Raw genomic sequence first — 20,536 nt, forward strand, 5'->3', positions numbered from 1 at the left:
ACGCATTTGAGTATTATCACGTACTGAATAATTATTATTGTTTGGAATATTAGAGTTCACAGAATTATCTGAATGATTACTATTTAATTATTTGAATTTCTGTTCGTTTTAAAAAAGTATTATTAAACAATGGTATTATCATCAGTGGACTGCTGTTGGCCGCCCCACAAACATATAAATGTACATCACACTACACTACAAAAGGACAAACAAACACTTTAAAATTATTTAAGGAAGGCTACATTATGTGCAGAAGCCGGAGACAGAATGACAGAATCTCCGACTTCTGCACATAATGTAGCCTTCCTTAAATAATTTTAAAGTGTATGTTTGTCCTTTTGTAGTGTAGTGTGTGATGTACATTTATATGTTTATGACATTTTGTTCTTGTCGGATAGGCCGCAATTGACGAAATGCCCCTGAAGATGATCTAGGGATCGAAAGTACTTGGGCAAGATTAAATTAAACTGTGCTCGATATATGCCTTTTATCTGATCAAAGTTTACTTAAATTATTGTTTTACATACTACAGATATAAGTGTGATCTTTCTTCAGTGAAATATTTTTTAAAATGTAACTTTAAAGTGACTCTTCTTATTGTTTCTAATGTAATGATATTTTACGACAGCATGCGTCAGGAAATTTCCCAATGTTTTTTAAAAACGTTGATGGTACTTAATTTCGTCTAAGAATTTATTACACCAGAACCTGTTTTTGAAAACACAGCTACAGGTAGAGTCAAAAATAATTTTTTTTTGCATAAACTGGTATGGGCAAAACCTAATATTATTATAATATTTTACTGGAATTTGTATAATATATTATATAAAGTTGCAAATATTTGGCATAGCTGTTTAGTATAGTTTAACTGGCTGTTAAAATATAGTGTGACATGTTTGTTATTTTTATTATTTTAGCTTTCGCTTCGCACTCACAAGGCACATATCAAGGTAGGCTTATTTTTTCTGTATTCGGGGTCAATGGTACCTGAATTTTAAATCATTATTTAACAGTTAAGTTGAAAATTTAGTCAATGAGTAAATCTTAATTAAAATAATTGTTTTTAATATACGCTATTACAAAATATTATGGTTACGTGTAAACTTTTGTTTTGTTTTTTGTTTAACATAAACCGCACACTATTGGGTATCAGATACCCAATGAGTTTTGTGAATAAATAAAAAAAGTAAATATTTCATTTTTTCCAGAAACTGTTTAATGACTATTGAATATACATGAATAATCAAATAAATCATTTCATTTTCTATCTTAATTGCTGCAATTGAAAAAACTATTAAAAATCTTTAAAAAATTATTAAAAAACATTTTCTAAAAAACCAGAAATATAATTCAAAAAATTTGACAATAATTTGGAGCATGCATGCTTCGTTTTTCTGCCTTCTCCTTTGCAGAGATAACACCTAGTTTGCTTTACTAAAGGCTATAGCAGGATAAGATGGTCAAAAGTGCCTCCGCACCAATCAGCAACTTGTCTTTTCAATAAAGCAAATAAAAACATGACTTCATACAAATTTTTAGCTTCACAGAGCCCATAGAACTTCTTAAATCTAAAAAAGAAGTTTTTTCGACTTTATTTTTTTCTATTTAAATGAGAGTAAGCCACAATTAAAGGTTAAAGTACGTTTATTGACGTTTCAATTTCCACTTCGGAAATTGTTCTCAAAATACAAACATTAGTAAATTAAACAAATTTTGTTTTTTTGTTACTTAGTGAAAAATTCTTTTAATAATTTAATTTTATCTGACTCATCTATTATGACAATTCAGACATACATTATACATTTTAAAGTAGACGACTTTAAAATGATATTGCCAATATTGTTGAGTTGCGTTCCTGAGACGACGTTACTTATAAGATAGTTCATTCGATTACATGAAATTAACTTTAACTTAAGAATATCCGTCAGAAAAAATAATAGCATGTAATTCGTCTTTAAAAAGACAAATACATGCCATGATGACAGTAAAATTCTCCTGTTAGTGATTCCATAGTAATCTATGAGGGAAAACCAGGAAAAAAACCTCATAATATTATCCCGACATGGTAAGTATTTGGTCGTGCATTTAATTTACCTTCAATAAACACCAAATTCTGATTTTATATGTTTGTTATTTAAAAAACATAAATAATGTATCCTCTATATGTTACTGACTTATCAATACTGGTTTTTTCCTTTTAATAACTTTCTCTTTCAATATGGGTAACCAGGTACTACATTCTGCCGAGGAATTCGCGACACAATTGGTCTCATTTAGCATAATTAGAGCAGCTTCTTTGATTTTTCTCTTTTTACCATCAGTTTCTTTAAGGACTATATTTGAATCATTCCATTGAACCCTATGTTCATTATCAATAAACGTACTTTAACCTTTAGTTGTGGCTTATTCCCATTTAAACAGTAATTACTTTAAAATGCCACAAGAAAATAGCTTCAGAACAATATTTATTTTTTTCTGGACGCAATTTTGCTTTAAAAATCTGAAAAAATTCATGAAGATGTATCTTTCGAATACAAAATTTTGTTCAAATTTTTATATTGAAAATTGAGCTCAGGAAAAATCATTGAAATGTTCAATAATTTTTTAGGCTATATTAATAATTTTTGGCTAACTTTTAGATAGTAATTTTTTATGTATTTTTTTTTGTTCTTTTAAATGGCCAAGGCATAATTTTCAATTTCTGAGCGGAAAGCATCTAAAAATCAAAAAACCGTTTTTTTACTGATTTATTTCCACATAACCTCAAAACTAAAGTTGGTAATTCAACATTTTTTCTTCCACATTTTAAAAACTCATTGTAAAATTCCCCATTTAACTTCTTTATAAAGATAAAATTCAAAAATACCACGTTTTTTTTATCCTTTTCGCACTTTTTTTTACCTTACTTCAAAATCAGATAGTTAGATGTATGCTTTTTCATCTATTTAAACCTATAGCTTTATGACTTACCCTTCCTCAACAATTGTTTTTAATCGCATATCACTTTTGTGCTCAAGTCTTAGCTGATAATGCATATTACCTACATATAGTCTAGTGTCGAACTTTTGCATGCCGCAAAAGACAGACGTCTGACCTTAAGATAATTCGCCAACGCACTATAGGTGCACTGCACCATAAGAAGAAGTCTAGTGTCAAATGTTTATCAAAATAAATAAGTTACTAGATAATGATAGAGCACGCCTATGGGATATATCATCCTTTATCCTAAAATCCGTTGCGAGTTAATATCGAAAATCTCGAGTCGTATTGAAATTCTCGAAGTAGTTGGCCATCGAAGTTTAGAGTTGAATATTATAATTATTGTAATATATCCTATAGTCGCGCGTATTGTACTCTATGGGCTAACACAGTCAAAGCGATACGAAGGCGATGGCGACACGAAAGCGATACGAAGGCGACACTAAAACGAAAGCAGTGGCGACAACAGCAATGTCTGTTACTTGCATGATCCATAACCATGCTAAAAATGTGTTATTTTAATATTTTCCCACTTTATTGGCTCATAACCTTAAAATCTAGTAGCTAAATGATCGAATTTCCTCATATTTTTGATCGCACCCTTCAATTTTGTTATACCACTTGTCCTTTTTTTCTTAAATAGTCAAAACTCGAAAAAAAAATTCTTAGTGGCCATCATCTGTATTTTCGTAATGCAGTATAAGAATGCCTACTTCTTTTTTACCAAGAAAAGATGGTGAAATTTCTTGTTTATTTTTTCTCAGTTTACCCAAGAAAGTTAGTTTGACTGCCTTCTATTTTGGACATATTGAGTTAATACACGTATTATAAATAATCCTGTGGGTACTGAACAAATAAATTTACGAAAATAATTACTACTTACTTTCCAAAGTTTCTCGTAAAATACAAAAATAATTTATAAATAAACACACAAACACACACTTAACAATCCGATATATAATTTAGAGAAACACACATATAAAAATAAATAACAACGTATTCCCGTTTGCCAATGTGATACGCCAGCCTTTTCCATTCATTTGTTTTGAAAATTTACATTCAGTTACCGGTAATTTTAAAACTCGGGGGAAATTTTGTAGTTCAGTTGAATGTCTTACAAAGCAGCATATCTAACCCTCTAACAAAAATAAAGAAATTTTAAGGAATACATATACTAAATTTTGCCACTGTGGTATGTTGCAGTCCAATACTAGAGATGAGTCATTTTTTATTATTTCGAGATCTCCCTATAGCGTCTTTTTCTTTGTAAAAAGACCACTAATGATCAAGTTAAGCCATTTTCATAGGTTATAAAGCCAGGATATTCTTCTCCTTCTTGAAATTCTATTTTCATGCTCCCTACCTTAAAGTATGGTCTCAAGTAGGTCCCATTATTTTTTATCAGTTCTTTGTATGTCAATTATGACTATATTATTACGGTTTTAAGATAAGACCTTTTTAAAAGCAAATTTAATTTATTGTTTAAATGGGTAGAGGAGAAAGTACAAATATGGACTACCATTTTCTTTATTGCTGATATCTTGACTATTTTTTTTTTTTCGAAAAAGTTCAAATTACATAATTGGCATGCAGAATTGTTTTTCTTTTTTGTGCTAGTCCGTTTTTCTGCCTAGTAAGATATTTTTTCTCTAATGTTATAAAAACACTCACGGTGTCATTTAAGTAAGAAACAAAAAGGTGATATAAATATGGGCTACTAGTACACATATTTTTATTTTTATTTTATAATTTTTTATGTACAATATTTACACACATATTCGTTTCCTTCTGCACCAGAACAATCTATATGTGCCCAAAAGTTGCACATAAGGCACTGAATCCATTTTCACCTCGATAATCCTCACAAAATTTTTCGTCACAGAAAATTTAAATCAATACAATTTAAATCCGTATTTTCCGGATCCGTTACACCAGGAATATCTTCCAAATCTATATCTTCATCAGCTGGTTGAAATTCCTGCTCACTATCGTTGTCAGAAGAACTTTCAATTTCCTTTTTATGTCGCCTCTCTGACTTGTTTTTAAATTTTTTCTTAGTAACCTCCCTTGTGGACTTGCCGGAATGTGTCGTTTTACCGCTTGTATATTTATCTTATTTCTTTTTGCTGTTTTGCTGATCTTATGCTTCCTTGTAAGGTGAAAAAGTTATTACCCTTTATTTTGATAATTTGCTACCACAATTTGTAGATTTTTTTCTGCACGACGGCACTGGCAATATTTCAAATGGACTTACAAAGTTCTGCAAATCAGAAGGACCTGGTTCACTGATGTTGCTTGCTTCTAGTGTTTTTGGTAGGATAGCAGGTTCAATAGCTTGTGGACTTACAAACTTCTGCAAACCAGAAGACCCTGGTTTACTAATGTTACTGGCTTCTGGTGTTTTTGGTATGATAACAGGTTCAAAATAACATTCGATTGATGTCAGTCCGCGTTAAACTATAGAATTTCGCTTCCATTTGAAGGATACAGTCCACCAAACATTTTTATAAATCTGGGCCAAGAATAGTTCCTCTTCCCAGTTTCTTAAAAACTGCTTCATCTGGACTCAATTCAGTCATTTTTGCTAACCGTTGTGCTGTCGATCTCGGGACGTTAGAAGTTTTAGCTGGTTTTAATGTACCCATCGTTTTATCTCTCACAGCTTGAATAGTAGATTTCATGCCATCTGGATCCCAGGACTTTAGTTATTTTGGGCTTACAATACTCTTTCTAGGCATTCTGAAAAGAAAAAAACCCTGTAGACTAAACTGATACAAGTACTGGCTAACTCATATTTGTAGTACCACGCCAGCCCATATTGCAACATAACCAAACATATATTCAAATATTAATAACTAAAATGCAACACAAATTAAAAGAAAAAGTCATATTATGAAAATATCAGCCTTTCGCTTACTATGTGTGATAAAATATTAAATTTATTCTTAGTTTCACCGAAAAAAAATTGAAATAAAAACATACCTTAAAAATTTTTTGAACAGCGTCAATACTAACATGTGATTGTTTCAACGGCTACTAGACCTAAGGTCACTATAAGCTTTATTAGTTATTATTTTAGACTAAAGAGTGTCTAGTCAAGCTATTGACGTATAGATGGTGGTGTGTATTTCTTATTAATTGCGATAGCCCATATTTGTACCTTCTCCTCTAATACCATATTTTGCGGTTTTAAATATAAAATAGGTTTCTTAAATTATCCAATATTGCAACGCTACTGCATAGTTGTTTAGGATCTTTAGCTATGGTCAATTATTTAATTTTTTTGGTACTTTGTATTAGGTAGCATCGTGTACTTGATTTATAGACTTTAAATAATTCTCTGATTCTACCATTACTGCTATATCCTGTCCATCAAGTTATAGCTGCTATATTTTCTGTTATGCTATGCTATGTTTAAGTCCTATACATTTTTTCTTTCTTTTTTTTTGTTTTAGCATGTTGTATTGCAGGCCTACACGGTGTTTGTCGACCTGTAAGAGTCTGTGGCGATGTTTTTAAATTAGTGACGAACGCCTATGTAGGATATTGTTTACCGGAAGGGCCTGAACCTTATATTTGTTGTCCTTACGTGCTAACAGCACATAATAGAAATCCTCTATATTTCTTCATGCAGAACGTTGACCAGAATATAATGCTGCCTAAAAAAACACCCTCATCTACGAAACCTAATGAACATCCATTTCCAGTCAATGTACAAAGTTCTACAGTATCTTTAACATCCACAAAAGATCCTATGAGTTCCACCATGAAGTACGATAGGCTGAAAAGTCCCCCATCTGAAGATGTGCCCTTATCTAAGGAACTAACTGGAGATCCATCATCAATTAATGCACAAATTAACACAGTTTCTTCAACATCCACAGAAAATCCTATGAATTCCACCACACAGAATGAAATGGAAAATCTCGGGCCTAAAGATATGCCTCCACCTATAATAGATGAGGATCCATCATCAATTAATGCACAAATTAACACAGTTTCTTCAACATCCACAGAAAATCCTATGAATTCCACCACACAGAATGAAATGGAAAATCTCGGGCCTAAAGATATGCCTCCAGCTATAATAGATGAGGATCAATCATCAGTTAGTGCAAAAAGTAAGATAGTTTCTTTTTGATTCTAATTGTTTTTTTACAAGTAGTTCGTCAAAAGTTCGATATGGTTAGAAAGTATTTGAAATTCAGATAAATAAAAAACAGTAATTTATGTTAAAATAAATTAACACTTCTTTTAATTACCTGTATACTAAATGCGTTTTACAAATCAAAGCATTAACACATTGTCCACTAAATAAGCTAATATCTCATTGTCAAGGGTTTTACATGCCTTTCACTTAATGTTTTTTATTATTTAAAGAAAATGTCACGCCAACCTAAAGCGATTAGTGAGTACATGATTCGCAAATTATAAATTGTAACACATAAGTGTTACAATTTTTAACTTATACAGAGTGATCGACACCCACCCAGATATTTTGCAACATTTATTAGATGTTGTGAAGTTTCATCTTCTTCAAATGGATCGTAACTACTCCAATCAGGGTCCGTCACGCAAATTTTTAGAACCTTCGGTATGAATATAGAAATTGATACCACATTTTTCTAAAAGGAAGAAAGTCAATATCATCATCATTATCCAGCCTCAAGAGTCCACTGCTGAACATAGGCCTCTTCCTCATGTTTCCAACCCCGTCTATCTTGCGCCGCTCTCATCCAGTTTTTATTGAGTCTTCTTAAATCGTCAGTCCATCTTGTAGGTGGTCGACCGACGCTTCTCTTGTCTTCCCTTGGCCTCCATTCCAATAACCTCTTTGTCCATCGCCCATCTGTCATTCTGGCTATGTGTCCTGCCCATCTCCATTTTAGTCTTCTCGATGATGTCAGTCACTCTGGTTCTTCTCCTGATGTCTTCGTTGGTTATTCTGTCTCGCAGAGTTATTCCTAACATGGACCGCTCCATTCTTCTCTGCGTGACTCTCAGTTTGGAAGCTGCTGCTTTTGTTAAGGTAAGTGTTTCTGCTCCGTACGTCCAGACTGGAAGGACGCACTGATCAAATACCTTTCTCTTTAGGCATGTGGGCAGCTCACTTTTAAAAGTTTCTCTTAGTTTTCCAAATGCTGCCCACCCAAGGCCGATTCTTCTCTTCAGTTCATGAGTCTGGTTATCCCTGCCAATCATAATTTCATATTCCAGATATTTATATCTATCTACGAGTTCTATTTCTTTCCCACCGATACTGATGTTCTGGTTGGGTACCAAATTGGTCATGATTTTTGTTTTCAAGATATTTATATTTAAACCTACACTTCCTGTAGCCACAACGAGTTCCTGTACCATCTCTCTTGCCATACCTAGATCTTCAGATATTATAAGTATATCATCGGCGAAACGTAAGTTGTTTAGATATTCTCCATCTATTTTTATTCCCTTTGTCATCCAATCCAAATTCTTAAAAGCATGTTCTAGCACCGTATTAAAAAGTTTAGGTAACATTGGGTCTCCTTGTCTAACTCCCCGTTCTATTTTTATGCGATTACTGTTAGTATGTAATCTGACAGTGGTTGTTGCCTGCAGGTATATTTTGTATAATAATTTAGTATATCTATAATCTAGCCTGCATTCTTTAAGCGCCTGTAATATTTTGCTTAGCTTAACTGTGTCAAAGGCTTTGTAAAAATCGATAAATATTAGAACTAGAGGTTTATTGTATTCCACTGATTTCTCTATTATGGTGTTTATACTTTGTAAATAGTCATTTGTTCCGTAACTTTTTCGGAATCCTGCCTGTTCCCTTGGTTGATAAGTCTCTAATTTTCTTTCCATTCTCTTAACTAGTATTCGCGTAAACAACTTATATATATATATATATATATATATATATATATATATATATATATATGGCTGAGGAGGCTAATCGGTTTGAAGAAAGTCATACGATAGAGGAGAAAAACTGAAAATAATTGAAAGAAAAATTATGAGAATACACTGCTCAATAAAAACAGAACAAGGAGGATATAGAAGACTGATGAACGATGAAATAATAACTAAAACCAAAGAGGATGATATAGTAAAATTAATTAAAACACAAAGACGGAGATGGTTTGGAGACATACAACGAAGAGAAGAAGAGGCACTAATTAGAAAGATAACTAACTATAAACAGACTAAGAGGAAGATCAAAAGTAAGATGGAAAGACCAATTACTAGAGTAATTAGTAGTGTATTGTACAAAAGTTATTGTAAAATATATAAAAACTTACCAAACGTAAATTTTAACGAAACGTTTATTTCAACGACTCCCAGAAATACTGACTCGCAATTTTTTTTGCATCATCAGGGTGACAGATTGGTTGTCGAGGTGTTAAGAAAATTATGTTGTAAACTCATCACAGAAAATGGAGACATATTATAAAAATTCTAGGTTATACATATACTTAATCAGAAGCAAAACAATTAGTTGTGCACAATCAAAGGTTGTGGATTTAATCACAGGACAGAAAAGAATTTGATTACAAAGAGAGATCTTCCAACTTCTTGTTATGTATGTTCGTATAGATATCGCTGGTAGCGTACCAGGCTGTAATGTTAACTATAACGGCCAAACAATAGACTATATTTTTCAGTACATTTTAAACTTCCACAAGTGCTCCTGATGAGGAGTGAAATAACTCAAAACACGTGTAGAACAATGAAATGAACAATTTTAAATTCGAATTGAAATGAAATGCAATCTTTTACTTTCATTATAAAGTCTTTCTTCTACGTAAAGAGCGAAAAAGATAATGTTTTTCAAGGGTGAAGCATAGATGTATGTCGGAGTAAGAGGTCATTCCTAGCGTCGTTCAACAGCCTTTAGTAAGAGGCTTTGAATTTAGGGTTCACCTAATTTGTTATCAAAGAGATGTCTCCTGACTTCTTGATACTTTGTATAGATGCCACTGCTAGCGTACCAGGCTGTTATGTTAATTATATTTGCCAAATATTAGCCTGCATTTTATTTCAGTTTGAACTTCCAAAAATGTTCCTGATGAGTAGTTGAATAACTTGAAACACGTGTAGAACAATGGTGGAATTCGAATTGAAATGAATTACAATCTTTTTGCGTGCTTTAGGGGTTTGTTACAACAAACAATTTTTATTTGTTTTATTTCTTTTACAAAACCATTATTTATATATTTTCACATTTTCATCACACACAAAAACATTTTTTTAGTATGTAAGAAATACTACCCATTCATGCCGTTTTTTTGGGGCTATGTAGCTGTAGCAGGTGGCGTTTTATCTCTTCCCAAGCAATTTCCGCATATGGTATGTATACTAAGTATTATTTTTTGTAGTGTTTAATTCTAAATATATCAACATCAAATAGTATATTATAATATAATATAATAATATAATGTTTTTCAAGGTATTTATTTGTCGAACGGACAATGTCTGACTTCAAGAGATCTTGTACATACGAACATTTTCGGTAAAGAGTAGATTTAATAATGGCTTGAAAGATTTCCGCGGTTAGTACAATTAAACCTAAATCTAAGATTAATACTATTACAAGAATTAATATTAAACTCAACTTGAACTGCGTCGATTATCACTGCGCCGAGCTTTCGACATCCTCTCTGATGTCTTAAGTGATGTATTAGTCTCTCGAGCCCTTAGACACCACACCACACCACTGATCACTAATCAATGCACTACTGCTTCTGTGAACAGCGAACGGTTCATTTATACTGTCTAAGGTGACGTTTCCAAGCTTATATAGGCCAAACAATTCATAGAATCCAAAATAGGATTTATGACCATTCCATTTCTGTTTACAATTTCGATTCAATTTCAGTTCTAGGTCAACACCATCTTCAGACGGTCACAAAATTGATTTTAAAAACTCCATAACCATAGGCCGTTCGCTTCTATAGACCAAGAATTATTCGAGAAGCTATAGAAATTGAATAACGGCCAAATTGTCTTAATAAAAGAGATGACGGCCTCCGGTTAGCTTCGAATTCCTTCGAATTGAGATATAAATGTATTCCTACACCATCAGAAGAACATGGGCGGTAACATACAAATATATTTTAATTCAGATGTCGAATTTTATCTATTAATAGATATTACACATTCTTTTTATGAAATTATTTTGTCATATCTTTCAATAACTTGCAGTAATATAGTATATTAGTATATAGTTTATATATTTTAGGCTCTTATAGGCTTTGGACCAGAAGATGATAAAAAATGGTTATGTGGTGGTTCGATAATTAGTGAGAATTTTATCTTAACTGCAGCGCATTGTCTTTCATCTACTGAATAGTAAGTTTTTAGATATTAGTTTCTTGTTGAAGAAAGTTGTTATTTATTATAAAAATATCAAATCTATTTGGTAACAAAAAGTTTTACATTTTTGCTTCTTGATTCGCTAAAAAGATTTATTAAAGCACTGAGCGGGAGTATATGAGTATAAATCTATTGACGTGGTAGAGCAAAATTTAAAACATTTCAGTTTTCAACTATTTTGAAGATATACTTCAAGGGCCTAGGTATATTAGTAACGACAGCATTTAATGAATGGTTGAACACAAGAACAATCGAAATTGTCAATTAGTTTAACGCGCACAATTACCCGACCCATTATACTAATGGTGCGCATATGTCGAATAGCTATACGCAATAATAACATTTAAAAAATACCTTCTAAAATGTAGTTTATTGAATACAAATAATACGGGTAGACACGGGAAACAAATATACGAGAAAAAATAAGAATCCAAGTTAAAAATACTTTTAAAAAAATCTAAGCATATCAGAAGTCATAAATATATCCTTATAAACTATAGCAGGAGTGTCATTTTTGCTAGCATGTCCCATAATGCACAGAAGTCATTTTCATTTGACATGAGATATTCTAACTCATTATCAGCGTACAGTTTACTTTCTGAAATATCTTCGGAGCTTCTGTCTTCAAAAATCTTTCTTTTTGTACCTGATATACTAATAAATTGGTTATTGAAGGATTTACCTCAAAAAAGACAGACGACTTGACTTTCAATACCAAACTTGCTTGTATCATTTAAAAACTAAATTATAATTTTAAGTTAATAAAATACAGTATTTATTATAATTTATTTTTTAAGTCTTTAGTTTTTTACAATTTGGCTATACATAAAAAAAATTGCCTACGGAAATAGGGCTCAAGCGGAGTTATCTATTTTTATATCCTATATAGATATAATATGTGTGCATCCCCAATACTATACACTAGGCGCCGCCACTGGCTACATAGAAAAACTGATAAATTTTGATGCAGCTTATTTCAAATCGAGTGGCGAGCCCTTCCACGAAATAGTTAATCGCGCAGACAATAAAATATCTATGATCAGACCTATGCAGTGGCGTTGCAATATTAGACAAATTAAATTATTTAAAATCGCACTAATTACAAAATTATTATTTACTTAAATAATAAATAGAGTTTTATTGTACATAGATTGTTTTATAGATACCAAACTTTTTTTGTTATAATACCATCTTTAATAATTGATACTCTATAAAGTATGGTAAAAGTTAATTTCCAATTTAGTATCAGTTACCTTAAAACCCTAATTATAAAGTTATTATTAATGACTCTTTAACGACTCGTTAAGGATATACAAAGAACTAATAAGAACTATTTCCGAGCATTTCTAGTCACTGGATTTCAAACGAGTTCGTAGTTTAGTCTCATTATGTTGTTGAGTCTCAACAAGAAAGGTATTACCACGCGTATTAGAACTATTTTGTAGAATGGAGATGGTTAAGTGTAGTACGAGTAATCAGATCAGATTGACACCAGAATCCAAAGAAATAGTTTACAATGTATTTAAATATATGCAAATACCATTTCCTTAAGATAATCGAACCAGTATCAAACAACGTGTGAGTGAAGCTACTGGAGTATCTTTACGTATAGTAGAAAGGATCATTCAAAAAGCGACTATATTAAAAAACGCAGAATCAAATAATACACTAAAATTTCCAGCTGCAACACTTGCTAAAAGGAAAGCAACCATGACAGACTTAAAGGAGTATGACAAACAGTTCATTCGAAATAACATTGGTCGCTTTCATGAGACTGAATGTTGTCGTGTATCATTGAAGCTTTTGCAGAAAAGGCTTGAAGAGTTGTACAAGTGGACTGGAAGTGTGAGTTCTCTCTTCAGAATTGTGAAAGATTTCAGATTTAAATGGATAAAAACGAAAGATAATCGACGTTTATTGATTGAACAGAATTATATTCGTGCTCTACGCATTAAATATTTGGACAAAATTAAATATTACAGAAGCGAAAGTAAGTCAATTGTATATGTTGATGAAACCTATGTACATGCAGGACACACTACGCCAAAAAGCTGGACAGATGACAGTGGCAAAGGATTGTTCAAAAACATTTCAAAAGGAAATAGGTTAGTTATTGTACATGGTGGTGGGGAGATGGGTTTCATACAGAATGCCTTTTTGATTTTTAAGGCATGATACGAATTCAGAAAATTATGAAAAATGGATGAAAGAACAGTTGATCCCCAATTTGCCTGTTAAATCTGTTGTTGTTATTGATAATGCATCATATCATAAAGTACAAAGCATACACCAGTAATTCTAAAGAAATGGATATATTATGATATCTTGACAGAAAGAACGCCACTGCTTTGTTTGGTGAGGCTTTAGTGTTCCTGTTTTTACATAAAAACGGCGTCCCATATGAAAAAAGGTAGAAGAAATTTTTTATTACAAATTGAACGAGAAATTCAAAAATAATTTTTAGTTTAAAATATTATAGTTGTGTATATATTATACAATTTTGTCTTTAAAAAATAAAAGATTTAAAGACAATAATTATTCATATGCGTGCCAATAATGAGTGTAAATGCCATAATAACTTCTTTTTAAAACACACTAAATTTCATTTGCTTATCTCAATCAGTTTTAAAGCAATAAATAAATCTTCAGTGTGTAAGAAAAATTTTAACACTTCGTATCTCTGAGAACAAAGCATTTACGAACATACATTTATATAGCAAACTCTTATTATTTTTTCATACAGAATCACCCCCTAATGTTTGTCGCACTTATTTACTAATATTCTGTATATTAAACAGAAGCAACTAAAAGGCATTAATAAAGGAATTTAAGAAAGATGCAAATTTAATTAGAGGTTCACAAGGAAGCGAGATTGGATATGGACTCGAGATTTAAGATAAAGAGTTGCTTTTTTATTAGTAAGACTCGGAACATATTGAGAAAAGATTAAATAACTGACTTGTTTTACTTTTCATTTCTAGTGGTGCAGCCAAATGGGTCCATTTAGGCGATTTAGATCTTTCAACTGATCAAGACGATGCAGAACCGCAAGATTTTAATATAACTAAAGCAATTGCACATCCAAGTTATGTGTCTTCTTCAAGATATAACGATATTGCTCTAATTCAATTAGATCGAAATATCCGTATCACTCCATATGTACAAATAGCTTGTTTAGAAACGATTAAAGATATACATGGTAGGTAATTATTTTCTATTTTTGTTTTTTGTCATTTTGTGCTTAACAATGCTCGAATTTTGTTCAAGAAATTTGGTTTTGCACGATACTTACAAATGGGATACAAAATCTGATAGTTACCCAGATAACAATTTAAACTTGATTCAGATAAAGTTCCTGTAGCTGGCTGTATACCATGTATCACAAAAAATTTTGTTAAAATCCTTTATAAAAGGTATATAAATTAAAAAACCCAATCGGGCTATGTCATGAAGACAAAACGTTTTCGTAAACCATGTTCCATCATCAGTGTCCTAAAAAGTGTATAACCACTTTAATTAAAAAGAACATGAAGTTTAAATTTTGACCAAGGTTAATACAATAGAACCGTGAAGAGTGACGAAAAATGGAAGAGACCTATATCCAGCAGTGGACAGAAGAGGTTGCATGATGATGATGATGAATTAATTTGACGACTAAAACAACTTTTTTAATGCTTCTTTATTTCGTTTCAATGAGGGTTTGTTAATCTGTGATGTAAGCTTCACCTTAGTATTGTAGTATTTCACTAAAAATCGTAACTATATAATTCTTAAAGAATAAATTAACCGTTTTATTACTGATTTCATTGAAGCTAAATTAAACTGTTTAAAATAACTTTAGTGGTATTCTTTGATACCTAGAGACCCAACAAAGCGATTGATAAATTTTGCAAAAAACCTTAGACATAATAAATGGCACTTTTTTGTGATAGATAAATGCCATATTAGGTAAAATATAATGATTTTTTTCTTAGAAAAGTTATTGGGTTTGCTAGAAAAAGAAGAAAAATTTGAAAATACCGAGTTTTGCAAGTGAACTATGTAAATACAGATTTATGCAACTAACATTTGCAAATACATGATAATAGTCAACCATTAACGATATTAGTGGTTGTTATATTAGTCTGTTTTCTAAACCTAGTGTGTTAGGAATAAGGAAGAAAGCATGTGGAAGTAAACTTTTAGTGAAGTTTATTTTTATCCAAAGTACAAAAGGTATTACAAATTATAATATGTATATATTTATATTAATTCCTAAACTCTAAGTTCCTCTGGGTCCTCATCATCAATATGATCATTTTCTGCAGCACTCTCGTTATTATTTGCTTGTACGCCAGTATCTATAATTTTATAAAATTTGAGATCCGGCTGGTCTCTCCAATTTTCACCAAAATGGTTTCTAAGGAGAGTGCTTATGGACGATTTATCTCCTTTCAATGAACATCCAATCTGTTGTAACTTTGGTTTCAATAAAGAAATCTTTTTCCCTTTTCGTATTATAGACTTGCTGAACCCTATGTCAGAACGATAAAATATTTCCCCCCTTACCGTAGCCATATAATCTTTGTCCTTAGAAAATATAAATCGTTTCGTTGCATTACATTTAAAATGCCACTGGGAAGGTTTTTTAACAACAACGTCACTCGTCTTTCTCCAGTCTGATATCTGCCAGTCTTTACCAAGTCTCAGCACCTTTGAGTGTTTTCCAATTATGTCTTCATATTATTTTCTGTTTATTACAACGTTCTTCTTTTTTATCTCCCTTTCTATCATACCGAAAATCCTATCTGGTGGCAAAAAGGAATGACCAACAACAGGAAACGTAAACTCCACTTCCTTGATGTGACCAGGTGCTTCATAAACCAACCAGTAGATTATCATAGACATCATCGTGCTATTTTTGTTCTGTCCACCACATCCATCTGCAAAGAGGTGAACTTTTTCGATTTGATTTTTAAAGTTGAATTTTATGAGAGTATCATGTACAGCAGAGGCAACAGCATTTGAATCTTTTGGATGTTCAAACTCCAGCCACACATATGACGTCACATTTGCAGAAGAAAGATGGGATTTCGAATTTCCAGCCACGATGGTCAAATTATAAAAATTTTTTTGCTGTGAGAAATAAGCCGCCTGGTCGGGAAGCTTTGGCAAAGAAAGATTTTTTTGACAATCAAAAGAAAATATTTGTATGTTATGATTTGATTCATTTTTTAACAAAGAATAAAAGGCTTTAGCTCTTAACGTATGAACTCTCTGCTCTGTTATAACCTTTAACTTTTCTTCTTCTGAATTTTCTTTTCTCAAAATTTCCTTCGCTCTGAGACACACAGAACAAGCATCTACTAAGGGAGTGCCGAATGATATGTTGTAGTGTTCATTAACGTATGTTCGGAAATATGAAAACTTTACGGAATGATGTGGATGACGTTGACAATACATTCTGTAAAGCTTTGTAAAATTCAGATCACATGGTAAATACAATCTAGTCGATCGTCCTCTATTATAATGACTCTCTGCACCGTTCAAACGCCCCATAAATGTTTGGATAGATAATTTTATTGGATCAAATCTACCTTTTGTTGTATCTCCCCCTCTTCTCTCTTTTGGTATTTCACCCCGGATAACAAACGTTCTTACAACACGCTCTATTCTTTCAGAACTTAAATGAGTTATTCCAAGAAATGCTGTCTTGCATACTCTTAAAAGTCCACCCTCTACTGTAGGAACAAAATATTTAATTGAAATTCCATGTAGGTTTGTACCTGATCTCTTGGGCTTTTGACCTTCACAAAATTTCAGCAAAAAAATATCTTGTTTTATTTTGTCAGTTGTTGAATACAGATTATTATGGAAACGCTGAATGTCTCGCATCTTTAAATCTATACAACAATACACTTTCTTTGAATGGTTACAGGTGGGAAAACCGGGTAAATCCTTAGGTTTATGCCTAAAAATATTGACAAGTCCCAAACCTATCAAGTTAATTGTAGACACCTCTTACCTCTTAAGTTTCATTACATTTCGTTTCCATTTTTCTGTTTGTACAACTCGTTTTCTCCCTTTTCCTTTTTCACAAGGTCTAATATGCACATGAAGATCCATAATGTTAATTATTTGCAATAAACTTGGTGTTTTCAGTACTCAAATAACAAACAGTGAAACCGGTAATGGCGAATGATGGAATAATTGACATGTGCACATGAGACGTGTCATGTGACTCAAACAATGTAAGCGATTGGCCAATTGCAATTACACAGTTATGCAACTGGCATAGGCTGACAAATACAGAGTTTTGCGTCTGATTCAGATTTCTAATGCCTTTTTCTTAGTAAATACCTTACTTTGCTGCTGAATTTCTACATCAGCAGATAGCTATAACATGTGACAAATAACTGTCGGCTAAAACTCAATTTTTACAATTTTTGCAAATACAGAGTTTTGCATCTAGCGGACTCAAATAATCCAAAAAATTACAATAACGTACCTACATAACTAATCTATAAAAAGCTTTTCTCTTCGCAGATTTTTTGGCCCATATCATATGTGCTAACGTTTTGATCGGTGAGATCTCCTCCGCCCATAAACTTATTGTAAAAAATAATTGCTTCTAGACAGCTTTTTCTCTATTTTTCAGATTTCTGTTGATAATTACAACCGTTGTATTATGACAATTAAACATCAGCATCACTTCTTTGGTACCTTTCCATTTAGTCGCTAAAATTCCTTCGGATGAAAATAAAAACTCCGTATCACCCCTTAACATTTTGTTATTTTTAAATTTGGCTACGTCTTCCCGATAGGCCATAAATGAAAAATCTATCAAGGCATAAAAACACACCTGGTGACCGGATGGTGTTGGCTGGAGTTTCAACAACTAGTTCTACTAGAGTTTCAGTAGTTAGTGTGGATTCTTTTTCTGAGTAGATATTGAAATATATCCTGTAAAAGAACTACGTTGGTACCACATTTTTATACCTCTTTTACTGGCTTCATGGGAAGATACTGCATTAGGGCAGATCTTCCTTTGAACTTATTTATTGATTCGTTGATGGGCTGATGGGAACTCAGTCTTTGCCTTTACAAAAGTATGTTTTACACAAGCAACCACTTCGATGTACTATGTTTTTAATGTATTACTTACCATTTCTCTTAGGATTATTATGACAGGAATTAGACAGGAATAAACAGCGATCTTTTTAAATACCTTATTATTCTTATTATTATCTATTAAAAAACTACATTATGCAGTCCAATATGGAGATATACCTACACACGTTGATTGCTGAAGAGACAATGATAATGGCGGATATCGATATGACAGCCGTTGAAAGCATCCTACGTCAAAATGGGTGGCAGGGTTGCCAAGCCATAATTTATACCGTGAGTATTTCTTATTAAAATCAGTTGTGGTATTATTTTAGACTCGTATGTTAATATGACCGCTGCTGGCTGGGGTAAAGATGAATTTGCTGGAGAACAAAGTACTTTTTTACTACATGTAAAATTAAACGAAGTGACCACGGAGGATTGCAACAACTTATTCAGTGATGTAGACAAATCTGTTTTACCAAATGGAATTGATGGCGATACGATGATATGTGCTGGCGGAGAAATAGGGAAAGACACATGTGAAGTAAGTACTGTATATAAAAATATTAAATGTAATGTAAAATCCAAAGCTAATAATTTAGATGGTACTAGCAATAAAATTCATAATAACCAAATAGTTAAAATCAAACCAAATTATTTTTATAAAACCTTTCTCACAATTATAGATAATCTATCAAAGAGATAAGGAAGCAATACAAAAGTATACTAGTGAGTAAATGAAAGATAAACGACGTTAGTATACAAAAACTATGATACTATGACCCGATTCGAAGAATAGGAGGACTTGTGGGGGGCTCTTCGACAAGACATTTCTGTGAAAGGAATTGACATTCCTATGATTCAAGATAGAAACCCATGGATACTTAAGTGTGATTTGGTGAGCTATTAAAGATAATGGGGATGCATAAACCTTATCGTAAAAAGATTAGTGACATAGATGATATAATTATTTTTATTTCGGCTTACTTATTATGAGTACAAGAAATCAATTTGCCAAGGATTTTTGCTTGGATGAGGAAATATCTTGTGGAATGCAACTTTTAAATTCTTCATATTTTAGCCCCATGTTTTGCCTTGCAATTTATAGAAGGCACAGATTAAAGCAAAAATCTGAATTTTGGTTTCATCAATAGAAATCTTTGGATTTTTACTTTCGTAGTTTATTCTTCTTATTTGTTTGCACTATCATTTGACATACCAACGATACTATATGCTTTCTTACTATTTCGTAAACTTAATAAACCAATAATGTAATTTTCATTTAGAATAATTTATGTTTTAAGGGAGATTCAGGCGGACCACTTCAAGTCAAAAATAGCAAGAAATACAATTATGGAACGGGTTATAGAATAGTCGGAATTACATCATTTGGTAAAGCTTGTGGTATCACAAGAACTCCATCGATATACACGAGAGTTTCTTATTACCTAGACTGGATTGAAAGAATTGTGTGGCCTGAGGAATACCAAAAAGCACATCCTGAAATCACACCAGAGTAGCATCAGTTATTTTTTTGTTGATATAATCATATTATACTATATTATATTAATAAAATAGTGCATAGTTTTCCCTTTTTCTCTTTCTTTATCTTTCCGGCATTTTTCTTTAATTGATCATGAATGCAGTATATAAAATTTATAGCAATGCATTAAATTCTATATTATTGTGTAGTGTCAAGAAAATGACGAGGAATTTCATAGATTACTCGTTCACAATAAAGTGCGGTGGCTTCCGAAATGATTATCTGTGGCAAAATTTTATTTACATTTTGAAAGTTTTTTACAGTTTTGGAATAATAAATATCCATATTGGATTAATCAAATGGAAACCAGACATTGTTTATTTAACAGATTTGTTTATTAAATTTAATGAAGTTACAGTTACAATGTGGCAGTCTGAATTTAATATAAGCAAAGTGCATAATTGCAGCTTTTCTTGTCAAAATAATTAATTTAATAAAGGAGAACATTCGACACGAATTTTACCAGTTTCTCAACTTCTCGTTATTAAAGGTTCAGAATAATGACGTTTTATTTTACGTTCAACATTTAAATGCGTTTCACACAGATTTTACTACTAGGTATGA

General features: G+C 32.0%; 1 protein-coding gene across 1 annotated transcript; it reads left to right on the forward strand.

Annotated features, from left to right (window-relative positions):
- Positions 1-833: 833 nt before the first annotated feature.
- On the forward strand, positions 834-20,017 carry LOC140440705 (uncharacterized). The gene is made up of 7 exons (XM_072531067.1): positions 834-950; positions 6,435-7,100; positions 10,217-10,311; positions 11,204-11,313; positions 14,319-14,536; positions 18,762-18,973; positions 19,734-20,017. Exons 1-7 carry the CDS (start codon positions 893-895, stop codon positions 19,947-19,949), a joined length of 1,575 nt encoding a protein of 524 aa, XP_072387168.1. The 5' UTR covers positions 834-892; the 3' UTR covers positions 19,950-20,017.
- The last annotated feature ends 519 nt before the right edge of the window (positions 20,018-20,536 follow it).

Source organism: Diabrotica undecimpunctata, chromosome 5 (assembly GCF_040954645.1).
Source record: "Diabrotica undecimpunctata isolate CICGRU chromosome 5, icDiaUnde3, whole genome shotgun sequence".
NCBI lineage: Eukaryota > Metazoa > Arthropoda > Insecta > Coleoptera > Chrysomelidae > Diabrotica > Diabrotica undecimpunctata.

What these genes read in the sequence shown, in the direction of transcription:
- LOC140440705 (XM_072531067.1), top strand. Translation starts at nt 893, where the DNA reads ATGTTTGTTATTTTTATTATTTTAGCTTTCGCTTCGCACTCACAAGGC. An exon ending in TGTCTTTCATCTACTGAATA is followed by an intron (nt 11,314 to 14,318) that starts GTAAGTTTTTAG and finishes TTTCATTTCTAG; the next exon opens with TGGTGCAGCCAAATGGGTCC. An exon ending in AACGATTAAAGATATACATG is followed by an intron (nt 14,537 to 18,761) that starts GTAGGTAATTAT and finishes GTATTATTTTAG; the next exon opens with ACTCGTATGTTAATATGACC.